This window comes from Eucalyptus grandis, chromosome 10, assembly GCF_016545825.1.
Source record: "Eucalyptus grandis isolate ANBG69807.140 chromosome 10, ASM1654582v1, whole genome shotgun sequence".
NCBI lineage: Eukaryota > Viridiplantae > Streptophyta > Magnoliopsida > Myrtales > Myrtaceae > Eucalyptus > Eucalyptus grandis.
Genome location: NC_052621.1, coordinates 5,699,794 through 5,719,457, shown reverse-complemented (window position 1 = coordinate 5,719,457; position 19,664 = coordinate 5,699,794). Strand labels below are relative to the sequence as shown.

At 41.2% G+C, this 19,664-nt stretch overlaps 2 protein-coding genes across 2 annotated transcripts; both read left to right on the top strand.

The window, feature by feature from the left end:
* The first annotated feature begins 1,378 nt into the window (after positions 1 to 1,378).
* LOC104421360 (GTPase LSG1-2) lies at positions 1,379 to 6,610 on the top strand. Its single transcript, XM_010033269.3, has 7 exons — positions 1,379 to 1,735; positions 2,560 to 2,661; positions 2,740 to 2,826; positions 3,579 to 3,672; positions 4,450 to 4,506; positions 4,834 to 4,913; positions 5,005 to 6,610. The coding sequence occupies exons 1-7, from the start codon at positions 1,512 to 1,514 to the stop codon at positions 6,140 to 6,142; spliced, it is 1,782 nt and encodes a 593-aa protein (XP_010031571.2). The 5' UTR covers positions 1,379 to 1,511; the 3' UTR covers positions 6,143 to 6,610.
* A 552-nt stretch (positions 6,611 to 7,162) lies between these two features.
* On the top strand, positions 7,163 to 18,843 carry LOC104421359 (serine/threonine-protein phosphatase BSL3). Its single transcript, XM_010033268.3, has 21 exons — positions 7,163 to 8,050; positions 8,746 to 8,806; positions 8,913 to 8,991; positions 9,097 to 9,176; positions 9,256 to 9,350; positions 9,472 to 9,571; positions 10,662 to 10,731; positions 11,312 to 11,413; positions 11,505 to 11,586; positions 12,423 to 12,602; positions 12,922 to 13,066; positions 13,180 to 13,339; positions 13,528 to 13,683; positions 14,287 to 14,525; positions 15,672 to 15,756; positions 15,863 to 15,961; positions 16,037 to 16,236; positions 16,322 to 16,397; positions 17,726 to 17,861; positions 17,957 to 18,096; positions 18,194 to 18,843. The coding sequence occupies exons 1-21, from the start codon at positions 7,621 to 7,623 to the stop codon at positions 18,281 to 18,283; spliced, it is 2,805 nt and encodes a 934-aa protein (XP_010031570.2). The 5' UTR covers positions 7,163 to 7,620; the 3' UTR covers positions 18,284 to 18,843.
* The last annotated feature ends 821 nt before the right edge of the window (positions 18,844 to 19,664 follow it).

Here is a 19,664-nt window from a genome sequence, read left to right as displayed (position 1 = left end):
AAGAAGTAGATTATTCATGATGAGCTAGGGTTAAAATGGAGATCGAAATCCTCACCGTGATCAAATAGAATTGCCAAAGTTTGGGCTTCGGTCAAAATAGTAAAAGAAATATGAGACAATTTTTAAGAAATAGAGCTAATGAACACGTGCTTTGCTTGTGAAGCCAAAAAAAGAAGAAAAGAAGGTATATCTAGTGATGAAGATTTGGTCTACATAGGGATAAAAGTTAATATACATAATTATCAAATAAGAAATATTTATATTACAAGATATAAGAAAGTTTAATTTTATTTTGGAAAGAACTGGAGATTCAATAAGTCATCATCTGAAGTGTCAACCGTTTATTTACTATACAGGGATAACAACTTAAATGGTTAATGATTTGTGAATTTTTAATTTGTTCAATATGCTTCATAAATATGTTTAACTTAATCCCTAAACAAGTTTAGGGACAATATTGAATGTTTTCACATTGTTTAGGGATTAAATTGAATATTTATCAAAACTCCAAGATTATACAGAACAAATTTAAAGTTCATGAACCATATTATATATTAAATTAAAGTTTAAAAATTATATCGAACAAATTAAAATTTCAGAAATTACCTTGCATATTGAGTCAAAATTCATGGACTATTCGTGCCATTTTTCCTATCATGAATTATGATTTTACCCCTGGTTTACTATTAGACGAGTATAATATATAATTTATTTAATTAAAGAATTTAATACAAAACTTTGAGGGGTTGCAGTATTACACAGACAAATTAGGACTAAAAAAAGAGCAAAATCCTGCAAAAATAAAATAAAATAAAATAATAAATTCCTAGGAACAATGATTTTGACTTGCCCACCTCCATTACAAATTGCAAACCCGTTAACGTCGACATTGCCCTCCCTCCCTCTCTCCCTAAATTATACGAAGATATTCAAGTTTAGGGACAACATTGAATATTTTCACATTACCTAGGGACTAAATTGAATATTTATCAAAAATCCGGGTTATATTGAACAAATTTAAAACTCATAAATCATATTGTAATCGAGTTAAAGTTCAAAGATCACATAAAACAAATTAAAAATTCATAAATTATATTATACATTGAGTTAAAATTAAGAAATTATTCATGTTATTTTCCGTACTAAGAATTATGATTTTACCTCTCGTTTACTATTATATGAGTATAATACATGATTGATTTAATTAAAGAGTTTAATACATAATTTTGAGGGTTTGCAGTATTACATAGACAAATTAGGGCTAAAAAAGAAAAATATCCCTAAAAAATAAAAAATAAAAAAATAAAATTCGCCTAAGAACAACGATTTCGAATTGCCCACCTCCATTACAAATCGCAAACCCGCCGCGCCGCCCTCCCCTTCCTCCCTCCCTCCCTCCCTCCGTCCCCGCCCACCGCCGCAAGCGGCAGCTCTCCACCCCCGCCGTCGCCGATCCCCGTCCGGCCGGCGGTTCCCCGGAGAAGCGCTAGGGCTTTGCTCGTTGCCCTCCGATGGGGAAGAACGAGAAGACGGGGCTGGGTCGGGCCCTGGTGAAGCACCACAACCAGATGATCCAGCAGTCCAAGGAGAAGGGCCGGTCCTACCGGAGCAAGAATGTCCTCGAGTCGGTCACCGACGTCAGCAACATCGACGCCGTCATCGAGCAGGGCGAGGAGGAAGAGCTCCTCCAACTCGCCGCCGACCCCTCCTCCCGCCCCGACCTGCCTATCAGATTGTACGGCCCCACGGCTTTCGTTTCCTCCGCTTGCTTGAGCTCTTGAATGAGTGATTTTTATCATCGTATTGGAGCTGCATGTTGCTTTTTTTTTTTCTTTTCTTTTCTTCCGTTTTGGATTAGGTTGTTTAGGTGTTTGTTGTGAATATGGGGTTTCCGTCAGCGTTTATCATTTCTGATCGAGCTTGAGATGGATGTTGTATTGAGTTGTGTAGTTTGGCTCGGGTTCCACCTGTGAAAGGTGTTCTTTTGCTAATCGATGCTGTTCTGTCGGGCGGGCGAATGTGCATTGCGGGACTCGAAAATCTGAACGGGAAGCGAAACTGCGGTCGCCTGACCTAGCAAGTTCTAGCAATCAAATTCGTAATCTACAGTCAAAACACTATTTTATCTGTTGGTTTTTGTCTTGAGGATATATTGTAGTTTCTTGATGGTTGATTGTATGGAGGATTGAGCCCTATCTGATAGTCAGAATTTTCGTTTTTATGTATATATCTTGCGAAGTGCGATTACATGTTACTTAAGAAAAAAAACCTTGTATGGTGATTAGAAGCATCGAAATTTTGATGTACCTGCATGTCAAGGGTAATTGTCAAACCACTCAACCTATTGAATTCGTTTTGATTTCTGGGTATTACTGTTACTGTTAACTTCTGATTCTCTTTGAGATTGAGAACTCATCTGACTGGCGAATTTGTTCATGTCCTTCCTCTCGGTTGCCACAAGATATGCATAACTTTGAGGCAATTGCTAATGCTCATGGGTAGTTATTAATGAATCACGTGTTCTATTGATGCTGACGCTTTGTGAGTTCCGTTTGATAGGGACTCTGGTTCTAGCAGCATTGGTATGAGTCCTGAAAAGAGGAGAGAAGAACAGAAGAAAGAGGAAGCTCTCCATGCTGGTAGCCTCAGTGTTCCACGGAGGTATGTATTTTCTGTTGCATCAATATTATAGTTGGACTGTGTTAGATGATTAAGACACAATGCCTTTCCCTCCTATAGACCACCATGGAGCCCTTCAATGTCCGTAGAAGAGCTTGATGCCAATGAAAGACAAGCTTTCTTAGTTTGGCGGAGAAGCCTTGCGAGGTAAGTTTTCATCTTCTTGTCTTATTTGCTTCCCTCAGAGCATAGGGTGATTACTTCTTTGTATGTTCTAGAAAATTTTTGCGTTGAAGTGATATCATCACTTTTTCTAAATGCCTTTCAAGAAAATGAAGAAGAGGTCCTCCTATGGGATGACGGTAGCGTGAGTACTCATGACCTCGGGTTCAAGGGGATATAAAATCATGAGTTGGTTTTGAAATGGATATGCTAGTCTCCTACCTTATGTATGTGAATGATGAATATATGTTGGATCGGTGCCTCCAATGGAACTGAAAATTCAAATCTCGAATTTCTTTTAGGACATATTGGTAGAATGGGGTGTGATTATTTTCTTTCCCAAGTTGTGTTGTAACTTTGGTTAAGTTTTAAGCATCCTGTTGTGAGAGAAGGCTTAGTGTTGGTCACTGTTGTCAGACAAATCTTTAGCAGACTCTGGTCATAGGTTTTCTGCAAGTATTTGTTTTTGATATTTGCGGAGTTGATAGTATTAAACCAACCATGTCTGAGATTCAGTGTACCAAGTCTTTGGGTTGCTTTCGAAGTTACTTAACTTTTGCATATATCCTGGTATGACAAATATTTCCTGCTTAAGTCCACTGTGCAAGGAAAGGGATAGTTATGATGATTATCGTCTGGATTTGGAGCTGGGATTGTTTTCATCCAACTCATTTATGCATGCATATTCGTTTTCTTGGATTCGATCCTGATGTTTCTCATAACTGAATCTGTTTCAGGCTTGAGGAGAATGAAAAGCTTGTTCTTACTCCATTTGAGAAGAACCTTGATATCTGGAGACAACTTTGGCGCGTAGTTGAACGCAGTGATTTGGTGAGCTTGTCTTTTGATAATGTGAAACCAGCATTTTCACCTTTTTTTTTAATTAGAAGGTGAAAGGATCGTTGGACTCTTTTAGTTAGAGTTGTAGGTGCTTGATGAGGACTATATGGCTTCATCTGTGGCATGCTCTGACTAGAACTTGGAAGCATGTACACTTTGTATGATTATGATACCAATGTAATGAAGTTCAAGGAATTATCTCTAGCTCTTTTTCTTAACCTATCCCCATGTAAGAATGGAGTCTAGATAATTGTCGCTTGTGAACATAAGAAATGACAGAGATTGATTCAAATCTTGTCTTCTTTCCTATTTATTTAATGATCATGCCACTCTACCAGAAGATCTACCGTCCAAGTAGGTTTTTGCTCATATGAGGTTTTTCTTTTTTCCGAGATGAGAATATTTTAAATTAACACATAATATCAGTTTGATAAAAAAATGGTGGCTTACCTCCACATTTTCCAGAATATTTTTTAGCCTGCATGACTGCATTAGTACATGGTTTAGCATTTTGTTTGGTGGAGCAAGTGCTGTTGAACTGGAGGCAATAATAATCTTATTTCAAGTCTCTATGTTCTCTATCCAGTTGTTTTCTGGTGACCATTATATTTGGATCAAGACTACATGTTTCATTATTTTGTGGAGTGTGCTTTTCCTCTACTGTATCTCTTTCCCTTCCTTTCTGTTCATTTAGGCAGAAGGTTCATCATGAGTTGCCACTGTAGTACTGATACCTGTGAACGATGCTGATATTGATTTTCCTTTCAGCTTGTAATGGTTGTAGATGCTCGAGATCCATTGTTCTATCGATGTGCCGATCTTGAGGTATGTGTTGCTTTCACTCTTATACTCAGAGCTATCTGTTGCTTTTATTCCCAGGTCTCTTGTGCTTATGATTATTTTAGCAAGTTATAAAAGGTTTTTTAATTAAATTATTGAATTGCTTATTAGAAGATGCTTCTTTTAGTTAAAGAGGGAATGCTTCATATTTGTGTGGTGTATGGTCGATGGACTATACTTATGTGTCGCTGCTGGTTGCAAATGATTACTTCTTTGTGTTGAGAGAGCATGCTGGAATACTATGCGTTCTCGTGAAATGGTGGAGCAATCAGTGCTACTGCTTAGCATAACATGGATTCTGCTCTTATTTAGGCCTATGCTCAAGAAACTGACAAGTACAAAAGGACATTGCTTCTTGTCAACAAGGCAGATCTATTGCCAGTTTCTGTGAGGTTCGCACTTTGTCCCCTATTTGATGGAGCTGGAAAATATCTCCTGTGTTCAGCTTCTTTAAAGTTTTCGTTGGCCTGTCTGTTTATGCAGGGAGAAGTGGGCGAAGTTTTTCCACCTCCATGAGATTTTGTTTGTATTCTGGTCTGCCAAAGCTGCTTCTGCAGCACTGGAAGGGAAAAAGCTAGCTGCTCCCTGGAAAACACAAAATAATAATCAAGAAGAGACGGATGACCCTAGTACAAAAATATATGGTAGGGAAGAGCTTTTGGTGCGTTTACAGTTTGAGGCTGAAGAGATTGCCAAGTTGCGAAGGGAATCAGGGTCTAGCAGTACAGGTCCCTCGGATGGTCACTCTGCTGGTGGAGACAACCTTTCTAAACCTGTTGTTGTTGGTTTCGTTGGATATCCAAATGTGGGGAAGAGTTCAACAATTAATGCTTTGGTTGGTCAGAAGCGGACAGGAGTCACCTCTACTCCTGGGAAGACCAAGCATTTCCAAACTTTGATTATATCTGATGAGCTCACTCTATGTGATTGCCCTGGATTAGTATTCCCGTCTTTTTCTAGCTCAAGGCACGGGATGATTGCCTGTGGGGTCTTGCCCATTGATCGGATGACCGAACATAGGGAGGCAGTGCAAGTAGTGGCCAATCGAGTCCCAAGAAGTGTCATTGAGAATGTATATAAAATAAGTCTGCCAAAACCTAAGCCGTATGAACCGCAGGACCGGCCTCCCCTGGCTTCAGAATTGTTGAGGGCTTACTGCGCCTCACGAGGGTATGTTGCCTCTAGTGGTTTGCCTGATGAAACCCGAGCTGCACGGCAAATCTTGAAAGATTACATTGATGGAAAGCTACCTCACTATGAAATGCCCCCTGGCATGGGCGACGAAGAGTGCTATGACGGAGATGCTGCAGAACCCAGTTTGAGTGAAGTGGCTGAATCAGAATCATCCGACATTGAAAATCCTCCAGATAATGAGGATGAAAGTGAAATTGGCCCTGTATTTGATCATGTACTTGATGATTTGAGTTCGTTCGATGTGGCTAATGGGCTATCTTCCAAGAAGGTAACCGTGAAAAAGTCAAATGCGTCTCACAAGAACCATAAAAAGCCCCAAAGGAAGAAAGACCGTTCTTGGAGAGTCGGGAATGACGATGGAGATGGAATGCCAGTCATAAGAGTATATCAGAAGCCACCGAGTGGAGGACCTGTAGTGGCTGGATAGACGCCTTGTCAGAAATCCAGATCAACTCCACGTCATTAAGGGTGGTATGCTGCTATTTATCCCTGCATCATTGGGCAGGCCTGCATATTACATTGGCATGCGCTGTTTTCATCAGCTGCCAGGTTATAAGGTGGAGGTTATGGTGATAAGAGAGAGCAGGATTTCATCAGCTGCTCTAGTCTTATGTCGTGAGGCAGGGTCGGCTATCTGTTTGTTTGGAGGAATGCAGACAAGGCGTCATCCAAACACGGGAGTCCTTATAATGTAACTCGTCATCTTGTATTTTGTAGCTTGTACCTCTGGTTTGGTGAATTTCTTTTACACAGCATAGCTTTCAGTTTCGTAGAAACGGCACACGATTAGAACTTTTTCCATCCATCCTACTTGGTATAAGCTGAATCCGACCTTTTATACCAGGCCGGATGCATCTCACCAATGAACTTCTGCATCCCGAGTTTTCAAATCTCATTTTCTGTTGGCTAGCTTTTCTATGGCGTTACTGCCGCGTAGGGGGTGCTACAGGTGAGGAAAATCGCCTTGGCTGTTATCGGGCCGAGCTCGAGTTTGAGTTGCTCACGAGTCCGATGGCGAACTCTTCATGGCAACTGCATGAAAAGGGTGAAAGAGCAAAACACGACTCGAGAAACGGAACGCATCAATGCTTCCCCTCTTCCTGAGAAGGAACCAAACACCGTTAAGATTCGTTAACGTTACAGTTGGACCCAGAAAACTCAATTTAGCCGCACGTTCCCGCCGTCACAACTCAAACGGGCTGGCTCCTCGGAGTCGTCGAACAAACTAACGGTAACTCGACAGGAGATCCATCAATCTTGCGGCGGTGAAACTGTTTATAAACGGAAGCTATTTCTTCTCACTTGTCATCATCATTATCATTATCATTATCATTAAAATATAATCCAAGGGAAATTAAAGGAGAGGGGAGGGGGAGAGAATGCGAGGGACCGAAAGTGACTCTGCTTTTAATGGAGGAGGAGGAGGAGGAGGAGAGAGCATTATGACGCACCTTTTCTCTGCATGCACAGCCACGATAGTACGGCCCCCGAAGTAACCCCCCCACCTTTTTCTTAATCGCTCCGAGCGACACCGAAGAGAGAGAGAGACGCGTTCTTGTTGGTTTCTTCGTTCGTTTGCTCTTCCTTGCCGTCCCCTCCCCATTGCTGTCTTCGTATTTCTCCCCTCGGCCGGCTAGAGAGAGAGAAAGAGGGAGAGAGACAGAGAGAGAGAGAATAGAAACAAAAAGGAACGATTTTGACGAGAACCCATCGCCGCAACGGACTTCCCCTGGCGGATTCTCCACCGTGCCGTCGCGGATTCTGATCCCGTTCCGGCGCGCAGCGCGGTTCCTTTCGACGGACGTCTCGAGCGGGGCCCGGCTCCTTCCGAGCCGATCGGAATGTCGATCGGGAATGCGGATTTCTAGGGTTCTTCGTCATTTGCTAATTGATTGGGATTGACCGATGCAAGGCGACTCCGCGATGCCACCCGAGGCCGATCGGGATCCCCCGGCCGAGAATCTCAGCTGCGATTGGCCGCCTCCGGCGGCGGTGGCGGCGGCGGCCGGTGGAGAGCGGGCGGAGGAGCAGTGGCGTGGCGGAGGCGGGTCGGCTCCCGGGACCCCGCGGCTTCACCAGCTGCCGCTGCCGCAGCCGGTGGGGCCGAGGCACGCCCCGAGGTATGCGGTGGTGGATGCGATAATAGAGGAGGAGGAAGACGGGCCAGGGCAAAGGTGCGGGCACACGTTGACAGCGGTCGCCGATGTTGGAGACGAGGGCTCGCCGGGTTACATGGGGCCGAGGCTGATAATGTTCGGGGGCGCCACCTCGCTCGAGGGTAATCCTGCAGCTTCGGGGCCTCCGTCATCCCCTGGAGGTGGAGGTGCTGGAATCAGTACGTGATCTTCCTTACATGATTTAACTATTGGCTACTATGTTAATTTCTTTAGTTCATGACGTATGCCACGATGGGCATGCATGAGTTTGTATCTGGTGTCTAATTGATGTTTTACCATGTGAACCGACTCGGATGGGATTTGTGGGAGATAATTAGTCAAAATGCCTAGCAATATCTTTACTACTCGTGACTACTGCTGCAATGGAGGAGCAGCTGGCTTGTTCTGTTAATTGATGAACTAGTACACCAGATATAAGGAGTTACAGAATTGCTTGACGTTAGTAAATTGAATGACATTCTAGTACCATGTAAAGTGGAAAATTTTGGTGGGTCAAAAAAGGAAATGGATATCTTTGGGCTCGTGAATGAGAATTTTTCTAGGAGTTGGCTATTGTTGAGTAATTGCACATGTTTTTGCTTCCCTTCCCGGTCAACTAATTGGACTTTCTATTCTTGAGAGTAGCGTTAAATTTTATTATGGAAATGTGAGCGCAAACTGTATTATTCTTTAGGTGTTTGGCCATGGATCTAAGTTACGCACCACATGTTCGTGGAGGTTGAGATGTTGATTTGACAGCTGTTGTATCTATTTGAGTTGCTACTTGGAACGATTTGGGAGTTTTTTTGACAATTTAATAGGATGACATTCCTCATGGTGCCAAATCCTTTTGGTATTGGTTTTTTTTTTGCAGGACTAGCGGGTGCCGCTGCTGATGTTCACTGTTACGATATCTTGACAAATAAATGGTCCAAGTGAGTCTATAATCCTGATGATGTTATTGTTCTGTCTGCTTGGAGTAGAATTTATGTTTGGAGTTGAATTTACGTTGAAGAAGAAGATATGGATCCATTTTTGCAGGATCACTCCTCTCGGAGAACCACCATCACCAAGGGCAGCTCATGTTGCCACTGCGGTGGGGACAATGGTAGTTATTCAGGTTTGTGCACAACACTGACTAGAGTTGTAACTACATGCTCTGCTCCTATTGGTTATTTCCACATTGTTTTTCATCCAGTATAATGCTACATCTTTGATTTAACAGGGAGGCATTGGTCCAGATGGCCTGTCAGCTGAGGATCTCCATGTTCTTGACCTCACTAGTCATCGTCCCCGATGGCAAAGGTAAGAATTGAGGACTTGCGGCATAATGTTAATGACATGAACTGTGTTGTTGTCTGAACGGGCTTCTTTTTCTTGTAAGAGTTGCTACTCAAGGCCCCGGTCCTGGTCCTCGTTATGGTCATGTAATGGCTCTGGTGGGCCAACGGTATCTCATGGCAATTGGTGGAACTGATGGTAAGCTTGATGGTCTACGATTTCTGTATCTCATTCTGATTTTAATGATTATATATTTGATGAATGCTTAGTTTTGTCACATGTGATTATGCAAGTAAGACATCATAGCTTCATCTTCCAGGGAAACGAATCTTGGCTGATGTATGGGCACTGGACACAGCTGCCAAACCCTACGAATGGCGTAAGTTGGAGCCAGAAGGGGAGGGTCCGCCTCCATGCACGTACTCTCTCTCTCTCTCTCTCTCTCTCTCTCTCTCTCTCTCTCATGTCAGTGAACTTTGACTGAGCTATATGGTGCTCTCTCAAATTTTGAGTTCTTACATAGTATTTCCTTACTGAGCAATGATGCCATGATTTCTCCCACTCTTGCTAGCAAGAGAGGGGGAAAAGGACAACGTCAACAGGAGGAAACCTCTGGAATGCAAGAGCAAGACAGATCATAAGATAGATCACGGCAACCCTACACATTCTGTTCTCTAACTGTAAAAATTGAAGTTGTGAACCCTCAAGTTGCAGGAAAAAGAAGAATCTTGGAATCCTGCAAGCTCCTGAGTGTTTCATGACACAATCCAAAGCTTAAGTCTGGCTCTAAGTTTGAGTTCAGGGGGTTCTTTACTTTCTCTTCTTTAAAATTTCTCCCATGCTCATAATTTAAGTAGCTGAGCTGGAGATCTCTTAAGTGAAGCCTAAAAGATGCCTTGTCCAAGTGGTGTCTGACAAGGATCTCCTCTGCTGCCATATTAGGATATCCAAGGGCGGGGGGGAGGTCCGAATGCACCCTCTCTCTCATTAACATCTGGTCCCATCCTCCTCAGAAACCACTTGGTCAATGCTTAGAAAACAAAAGGAGAAAGAAGATAGATTAACAAGAGATGTTCAACTTTCAGTCATCTTGTGGAGGAAAATGAACAATAAACTGCGATTCTGACTTCAACATTAAGTATGATGAATAGAATCAAGCTCATGAGCTTTCATGTGCATGACTATTAATGGGAAGATTGCTTCTTGTGCAATCCTTTTCTACTTACTCTGCATGGTCTTCTTCTCCTTGTTTCTACCACAAAGATTTAACCCGTATCTTTCATATATGGTACCACATGGCCTGGACTTTATGATTTGGAGTGGAGCCCATCTTTCTTTCCATCACTGTGACAAATGATTGTTTGCATCAAGTTCTGTGACAATTTTCATTTGGATGTGGACTATTTTTTGTTGCATTCTCTATGTCTATGACATGTTATATTACATTGTCTGATAATTCAGGAAAATTGGTGAAAGTTTTATGCTTATTTTAGTTTTATTGTCCCAAAGGTACGCAACAGCAAGTGCACGCTCTGATGGTCTCCTTCTACTTTGTGGAGGGCGGGATGCCAGTGGTGTTGTGAGTTCAATTCCTTGCTCAATTTCTAGCTTTTGCATGTTTCTTAACATAACTTTCGAAAAACTGCTTCATGCAATCCTCTCCTTTATTGTGATGCCTCTCTCTGCATAAATTGTCATCATCTCTTGTGCTTATGGTCTTTGTGGGGACAATGACGCTTCTTCATTCTATTAGTGGACAAAATTCATATAAGAAACTATGCAGAATGAAATCTTTGGAGATGATGGGAGGGGATTTACATCTATTAATACTAATACTGTTGGAGTTCTGATGGGTATTCCATCCCCATACTTTTCTCTTAAGTTATACAACTTTAAATGGCAAATCAAGGAGCTGCATTCATTGTCATAGAGGTGTGCATGTTGTGTAAATGTGTGCAATTTGGGACATCCTGATAATGCTCTCTCCAAGTAAATTCCAAGATCGACTTATGTGGATATTGATCACTGTTGATGTGAATTTAATTTAAGAAACCTTCCCAAATGGATTCTTTTTAATGATTCTTAAGTGCTATATTTCTGTGAATCATTCTAAAAGTGGTTAATTTTTGCTTTTACTGATATTCCTCAATTTTTTCTAGCCATTAGCAAGTGCCTATGGGCTTGCCAAGCATAGAGATGGACGATGGGAATGGGCAATTGCTCCTGGTGTTTCACCATCTCCAAGATATCAACATGCAGCGGTGGGTTATGTCCTGACCTTACTTTATTATCCTGCATTAAAATGCTGTTTGTCTTTTTGAGTAAGATCTCTCATTTATCCTTCTATCTCAGGCCTTTGTTAATGCACGGCTTCATGTGTCTGGTGGATCACTTGGTGGCGGACGCATGGTTGAAGACTCATCAAGCATTGCAGGTACTTCATTTAAGTCACTATATCATGACTTTGACATTCAAAATACACTCATAGCTGTCAACAAGCGTGATATAGAATGATTATACTTGTTATCTTCTAGTTTGCTGCCAGAGGCTATCGATTTACTTGGTTCACTAGTTCAGGTCGTGTGCTATGAGTCTTAATGACATTTCAAATGTCAATTTTTGGGAAATTAGACCTACACCCTTTGAGTGATCAAATGGGTATATCCATTATCTAACATACAGAATTATTGTGTTGCCTTTCTGTTATGCTATTAGAAGTACAGCAAAAGATATGCTCTCTACTCTTTATCCTTACTCTCAATGGTGTCTCATCCTCACTCACTCTTGGTTATTCATTGAATGAAAATGAGGTTCTACAAAACTACAAAACACACGACTATTGTGGTTTCCTCTCATTGTTGTCCGTTTACTTTGACTTTCCAATTTTATAACTGTTGACTGAAACCTCTCAACTAGTGAAGCCTGGGCTCCTGAAACTCTCTCTCTCTCTCGCAATTGCAAGAGCTTCCCTGAATGCTTATTGACTATAGACAAATGGGAGCTATATTCTAAGTTGAGTCATGTGAAACTACCTTCCCAATTTTAAAGTTCTTATCATTAAGAAGGGGAAGTTGGGGAAATTGCAAAAAAAGAAAGAGGAAAAAGAAAAAATGGAGACCACTATAATGTGGGTTGCAACTTTGCTTCACATCCTTTCGACTTTTGCAATTAGCCCTGTAGACTTCACTTTTAGTGAGAGGGAAACTGCAAGCATCCAAGCGAGGCTGTATTCCACTAAAATTCTTATTGTCATGTATCTCCTATTTTCAGTGTTGGATACTGCAGCAGGTGTTTGGTGTGATACAATGTCTGTTGTTACCAGCCCTAGAACAGGCAGATATGCAGTTGATGCACCTGGGGGGGATGCTGCAGTTCATCTGATGAGGCGTTGCAGGCATGCGGCTGCTGCTGTTGGTGACCTGATATATGTATACGGTGGTTTACGCGGTGGTAGGTCATGCTACTGTATTATCATTTTTTCTCTAAACCATTGTGCCGCAGCACTTGTCATATTATGAACTAAGTTTTGACCTTTTTATGGTAATTATCTTATGGTTGTCACTTCCAATCTGACAAATGTTAGTTATAGCTTTTTAATGCCCATTAAATAAATACAAGAGTAGGATGCTAAAAATCACGTCTTTTTGCATTTACAGGTTAACATTGTGCTTTGCATTGTCAGAATTGTGAGTTTTGGTTCATAGAACGTCAAGTGAACTTATCATAGTAGTAGCAGGGGTTTTAGTGATGTGTGTTGTTGGTGTGACAGGGGTTTTACTTGATGACCTGCTTGTTGCTGAAGACCTAGCTGCTGCAGATACAGCAACAGCTGTTTCACAAGCTGCAGCTGCAACTGAAAATGATGATATGTACACTGACAGGAAGACTGACCATGCCATGTTATCGGGCTCCTGGTAAACTAAAACTAGTGCATTTTTTATTTGTTTATTTCAATCTTGATTATGAATCAATCAATATTATCTTTTGGCTACCACTCATTTTGAAACATTCATGATACACTTTCTAGGAGGTTGAACAAGGGAGTCGAGTATTTGGTTGAAGCATCAGCAGCAGAAGCTGAGGCTATCACTGCAGCTTTAGCTGCTGCTAAAGCACGGCAAGCTAATGGAAATGTTGAATTGCCGAGTAGGGATCATGGGGTAGAGGCTACCTCAATCGAAAAGCAGGTATATCCATTGATCATGCTGCCTAATTCTGCTAGGTTAAATAGTATAGCTGCAGCTGGAGGTCAGCTGCATCAATGAGTTAGTATTGCCAGCATACGGATACTGAATCATACATTATCCTTCTTGAAAACATGGAGTAAAATCTTGGTGCCTGACGATATCCAATGTCTCTCTTCCATGCTTTACAGGTTGTTTTACCTGCAGAGGCTAAAGCTCTTGGTAGCACTGTGAAAGGATATCCAATAGATCAGTTTGAAAAAGATGGCAGGCAGATTTCAGTGAACACAAATGCAGCAAGGAAATTATTTGATGTTCAGATGTCCTCTAAAAATGTGCCTAAAAAGGTATGGAAGAAGTGCTTGGTACTCGGTGCTAGCATCATTTTTCTTTTGTCACACAGATAGATACAGTTGCATGGTACAAGAATAGTTTATTGCAGATTTTGGTTAGTTGCTACAGTACCAACATATATCATGGCTCTGCTAAGACTAATCTGGGTAATTAACATCCATGGGCGAAGTTTAATAAACTTTACAACATTTCTAAGAATCTATACTTATTTGTTAATAATATTAAGGAGGTTTATCAGTAAATGGACCTTTTTTATGTCTAGCCAATTGGTAGTGCTTTTTAACGGTCAATTATGTAAGTTGCCAATTAGATGTCTGGGGAACTAGTACTCAAAAGGATTGGCTATGGAATCTCACTACCCCCCATTTTTTTCTTGGTTAATGAAAATATGCCATCAGATTTTGTTTCACTCCATGCATATATTCTCTTTTAAGGTCAATTTATTTCCTCTTTTCCGTGATCTGGGAAGTCTATGGGGATGTCCCCAATTTGCTCGATGGTATTTAAACATCTAAAGTTGATACGATTATCATAAAGCCATTGTTTTCCTGTATTTTTTGTTGGCAGTATCATTCTGTGACTCTTTCTGATTTCAGGTCATTGCACATCTTTTGAAGCCACGTGGATGGAAGCCTCCCGTTTGCCGGCAATTTTTCTTAGATTGCAATGAAATAGAAGATCTTTGTGACTGCGCTGAGAGGATATTTTCTGCTGAACCCAGTGTCTTACAGCTGAAGGCTCCAGTGAAGATATTTGGTGATCTTCATGGACAATTTGGAGATCTCATGCGCCTATTTGATGAATATGGTTCCCCTTCTGCAGCTGGGGACATTGCGTAAGTGTTGCACAATTAATAAATATGCAATTACTATCTGCATTTGGACCATGTTGTTCGATATACAATCTATATTTGTGAAAGTGCAGTCTATCACATGCAGAACGATGTTTTAGATCAACCTCTGCAATTTATGCATCTAAGTTCAGTCTTGTCACAGAATGCGAGGAAATGTTAATTTTCAATCTCGTTAGAATTATCTATGTTTTCTACCATGTTTCCCTCCATGTCTTTCAGTCCGTGTTCATATAATAATGCAGGAAGTCCCAAACTTTTTTAACAAAATATGTTGTAGTCTAAAACCTTTTTAAATTATTGCAATATAGTTCTATACCATTTTGAAAAGATGCCATGTAGTCTGGTTCATTCCATCCCTGATCTGTCCTACCTGCCGACCATTACCACCTAATTTTTACAAGGTATCCACATAGGAAAATATCAAGAAGGGGATGAGTGGAAAGACCATATTGCCACATTTCAAAAGTTTAAGACTGTATTGCACAAGAAAAAGGTTTAGCACTGATTGTGTTCCTTACACAAAGTTTAGAGGCTCCCATCACATTTTCATTATGGGGTCTGTCGTGCTCTGGGTATGTAACCAAGGTTTGGATCAGACCAAACTGGTTGGTTCAGCTAATTGAATAGGGAACCGGATCGAGAGTTCTGATCCATTTTGATGTTTTTGGTCAAAGTTTCTGTCTGTTGGCTGTTTTGGCAGTCTCTATAATACTATTGGAGAAAGTACATGGCTGCTGAAGGTTACAGAACAGCACAAGGGAAATTGATAAACTTTTTTCCTCTTGAACTTGCTATGTGTATCCATGTTGCAGCCAATATGCTGTGGAGGTCATAAAGATGAGAAGTCACCAGCCTTCTGTAACTAGTCCTTTTCTGCTTGCAAGAAAACTATCTTCTCTTGTGACTCGAGAAAAAATCTTCTCCTTTGTTCGTATGTGCTGAAATTCCTCACTTTCCTAGCACAAATATTGGAGATTACTCATTTACCCCTTTCTGATTTATTTGCTAAAATTCGCGTGTTAGCTTCTTATTCTCTGCTAGGAATCTATTTGTGTCTACCATACGATATAGGACCTTATAGCTCATCTTTGTGCTATCTGCTAGCTAATTTACTAGAATTTATGCCAGATACATTGATTATCTCTTCTTGGGAGACTATGTTGATCGTGGCCAACACAGTCTGGAGACAATTGGTCTTCTGCTTGCGTTGAAGGTACTTCTATCGAATGAGCTATTTCAAGATATCTATTGTCTAGTCACTCAAGATTATCTGCTGGAGACTGATGTTTAGAATTAGCTAAATTACATTAGTCTTGCAGGTTGAATATCCGGACAATATACATCTAATTCGTGGCAATCATGAAGCTGCAGATATCAATGCCCTCTTTGGCTTCAGGATTGAGTGCATTGAGCGCCTGGTAACTAGATTTTACGTATAGAAATTATATAAATGTCAATGCACTTCTAGTTACGTAATGTGTTTGGTCAAATAGGGTGAAAGAGACGGAATCTGGGCATGGCATCGGATAAATCGCTTATTTAACTGGCTCCCTCTGGCAGCCCTTATTGAAAATAAAATCCTTTGTATGCATGGTGGTATTGGCCGTTCCATAAATTATGTTGAGCAAATTGAGAATATTCCCCGGCCAATTACCATGGAAGCGGGCTCAATCCTTCTCATGGATCTGTTATGGTTAGTGTTGATCTATCTCTTTTAGTGTTGATTTAGCAGAGATTTTTGTTGACACTGGGTTAAACATATTTGAATCATACCCTAGGTCTGATCCCACGGAAAATGATGGTGTTGAAGGACTTAGGCCAAATGCCAGAGGTCCAGGGTTGGTCACTTTTGGGGTGAGTCGTTTTTGCTTTTCTGCAATTTTGTTATAATCATTGGGGCTCAATGACTTAAGGAGACTATTAGAAGAGGACATTAAAAACACTATAAAAATCTGGAGTTGTACAATCAAGTTGTTTTGCATAATTCTATCTCATATGGTACTTTGAGGACTCAAATGTGTAAATGAGTCTTGTACAATCTTTTTTTTTGGAATTTAATAATCGGTAATTATTTGGTAGTAAAAATATTATTTTGACAGTTTCCAGTCTTGATAAGCAAGTGCATAATTGGTTAACTTTGCTAAATTTCTGTGGCTATTAATTACTCAAGGAAGGCCTTATCGACTGCTCTGTGAGTAACGTGGCTGTTATCCAGCTATAATTTGGATGTGCTAGTTTATGGGACAAGTGACGGTGTGCATGATATGTTCCTATTTACATATTGCACAAACGTCTCTTGGAATCCAATCAACCATCCCTCAGTGAAACCTTCCTCCCAAAAGAAAGTGCATTTTAGTTTTATCTATAGAAGAGTAACTTTTGCTTTGGTGTTCAGCAATTTCCTAAGGAGCCATTCATTCTTTTGTGAACTGAATGAGGATGGCTTTACAATTCACCTTATAAAAAATGTTATATGGATTGTAATTCTAGCGAAGGAAGGTGTCTAAATGAAGTAAGTCATCATGACTCAAATCAAGACATACCAAGAAGGGATGGTGGTTTTGCACACAATTCAACAAAATCTTTGGGAAGAGTGGTTCTAGTTTGCTTTTTTTAAAACTGTGAAGTCTAGGCTATCGAGCCTTTAGGTTGTTTTGTTTCACTAATACCTTGTATTTAAACTTTTAATGAACCTCGAATCTGCTTCTGTATCTGCATGTAGCTTTCGATCTAGATTTTCTAGTTTTGATATTGCAAGTTGCTGCCTGTGGTGTAATGTTTCTATTTCTTGATAACGTGCAGAGCACAATTTTGAGGTTTTATATATTTATCTATTTTAAATCTTGGGGCCAAATCTCAATTTTGAGGTTAAAATTCCTGCTTTATTTGCTCTGGGGAGGAACTGGACTTTTTTTTAATCAAGTTATCATATCATATATTTATTAATTTGGAGTCGGCCTCTCTTTTTACCCCCACTCTGAAGATATATCTAAAAATATGGTGGTCAGCAATGAGGACTGCTTGGTGGATGATGTTTTATTAGTTGGATCATATACAGTCGTCCATCTCTCGCCATTTTGGAAGAATTCAATTGTGTCTCCCCTTTTTTAATCTTATGATCATGCTGTTGGTCCAATTACAAATTGAATAAGATGGGGCACAACTGAAGAATTTTCTTGCAGCCGGATCGCGTGATGGAGTTTTGCAACAACAATGATCTCGAGTTGATTGTACGTGCTCATGAATGCGTGATGGATGGCTTTGAGCGTTTTGCCCAAGGTCACCTAATTACATTATTCTCAGCAACAAATTACTGCGGTACGTTCTGCCCGCAAGATCTCCGTAGTCAAAGCTGGTTGTGGGGCTAGGCAAATAGTTTAGTGTTTCTGAATTTTCTTGACCTATTTGTACAGGTACCGCAAATAATGCTGGGGCCATCCTTGTACTGGGCAGAGATCTAGTCGTGGTCCCTAAGCTTATTCATCCTCTGCCACCAGCGAGCTCATTCCCAGAAGCGTCAGCTGAATGCCAGGCCGAAGATACGTGGATGCAGGTTCTATTTGCTTGTTTTTGTTAACATATCTTGAAAAACTCCTCTTTAGCAATTCCGTTTTGTTTTTTACACGTCTTCCTGTTGTCAATACAATCAGGAGCTTAATGCTAACAGACCTCCCACACCAACTAGAGGGCGTCCACAACCGCAAGTAACCAAAGATCGGGGTTCTGTTGCTTGGATATGATAGATACTATTTTCGTACACTTACACCAGGTCTAGGTAGCCAGATTTCCTCCAAATTACCAAGACGTGAAGAGAACCAGCTCCAAGCTCCTCCAGCCATGTGCACCGCACAGAGTACTACGAGGCATGGGGGTGCGCATACATCATTTGTACATATATCTGTCTTCATCCCCTTGAATACAGGGGTGTTTCCAAGTAGCGCTTTTAGGACATGATTGAGAGCGGCTGTGGGGAGACGACATACAGAAACCTTCGACTTGGGGAAGATCTGACAAAAATCTGCCACCTCGGCCTGTAGAAGTTGCAATTTTTCCTCCTCTCTTTACTACGAGAGGTAAAAGAAGAATTTCCTTCCTCAGATTCATTTGCCTTTTTGTTTCCCTCTGTTTAACCCTTTTGTTCGTTCAGAAGTATGGTTATAGCGTCTGTAAGTTGATAGTAGTCGCCTAGATTTTTGTCCCATTCGGACAATGTAAATTCTTTGCGATGTATCGGGAGAGGGCCGAATGAATTGTTTGTCATATCTACTTGCTGCTAACCACGAGAGCTCAAGTTTTGCGATGGACTGTCTTTGTTTTTCCGGTCAGACTTCATAACTCGGACCAATGTTTAAGCATGGAGCATGTTCACTCTTTTCCTGAAATCAGCAAAGCAACCATACCATGTATGTGCATTTGATGTACTTCATTGGCTTGGTAAGAAAAAGGCATTAAAAGGTTATTTGGGAACGATGGTATACGGATCATTGCCTGATGAAAGAGCAGAGGTAGAAAGTATTCAGCGATTCCGTAGCACCACGTCGACAAGCAATTAAAAATGCCACATTCATTGACCCGGAATTGAATATTGTTTTTTTCTTTTCGAAAATTTGCCCGAATTCTTCTCTCTTCCTCCTCCACGGCGATGGAGCTCTTTCTCGGCACTCACGATCTCCCTGATCTTCGAGCACGCTGATATCTTCATCAACCATCATCCCCACAACTTTAAGAACGGGGGCAGAAATCTCTCTGCCTTTTTCATCTACAAGCAGATTCTCCTGCCTAGCAACTCTTTTTCCACCTTTTGTCCATGGCCGTGAGCCTTGACATCGAGCTCAAGATCCCGACGGCTGTGGAAGAGCAATGCCCGTCAACGCCTGAACGTGTTTAGTCATAAATGATTAATTCCGATGATGGCCATGGATCAGCAAGGCGATGCCTGAACATATGTTTGGCCATGAACTCTAAGATATGGAGCTCTAGAGGACAACGCCGTTGAGGGCGGCGCTGCTGTTCCAGATCTGGGAGGCTGGAGTAGACAACGTTGCTGGTCCAGATCTGAAACCACCGTTCAATCGGCAGCCGGCGGAGCAAACTAGGGGGAGCACTAGCGGGGGCCTATCT

What these genes read in the sequence shown, in the direction of transcription:
- LOC104421360 (XM_010033269.3), top strand. Translation starts at nt 1,512, where the DNA reads ATGGGGAAGAACGAGAAGACGGGGCTGGGTCGGGCCCTGGTGAAGCAC. An exon ending in TGGCGGAGAAGCCTTGCGAG is followed by an intron (nt 2,827 to 3,578) that starts GTAAGTTTTCAT and finishes AATCTGTTTCAG; the next exon opens with GCTTGAGGAGAATGAAAAGC. An exon ending in TAGTTGAACGCAGTGATTTG is followed by an intron (nt 3,673 to 4,449) that starts GTGAGCTTGTCT and finishes TTTTCCTTTCAG; the next exon opens with CTTGTAATGGTTGTAGATGC.
- LOC104421359 (XM_010033268.3), top strand. Translation starts at nt 7,621, where the DNA reads ATGCAAGGCGACTCCGCGATGCCACCCGAGGCCGATCGGGATCCCCCG. An exon ending in AGGTGGAGGTGCTGGAATCA is followed by an intron (nt 8,051 to 8,745) that starts GTACGTGATCTT and finishes TTTTTTTTGCAG; the next exon opens with GACTAGCGGGTGCCGCTGCT. An exon ending in CTCAGCAACAAATTACTGCG is followed by an intron (nt 17,862 to 17,956) that starts GTACGTTCTGCC and finishes CTATTTGTACAG; the next exon opens with GTACCGCAAATAATGCTGGG.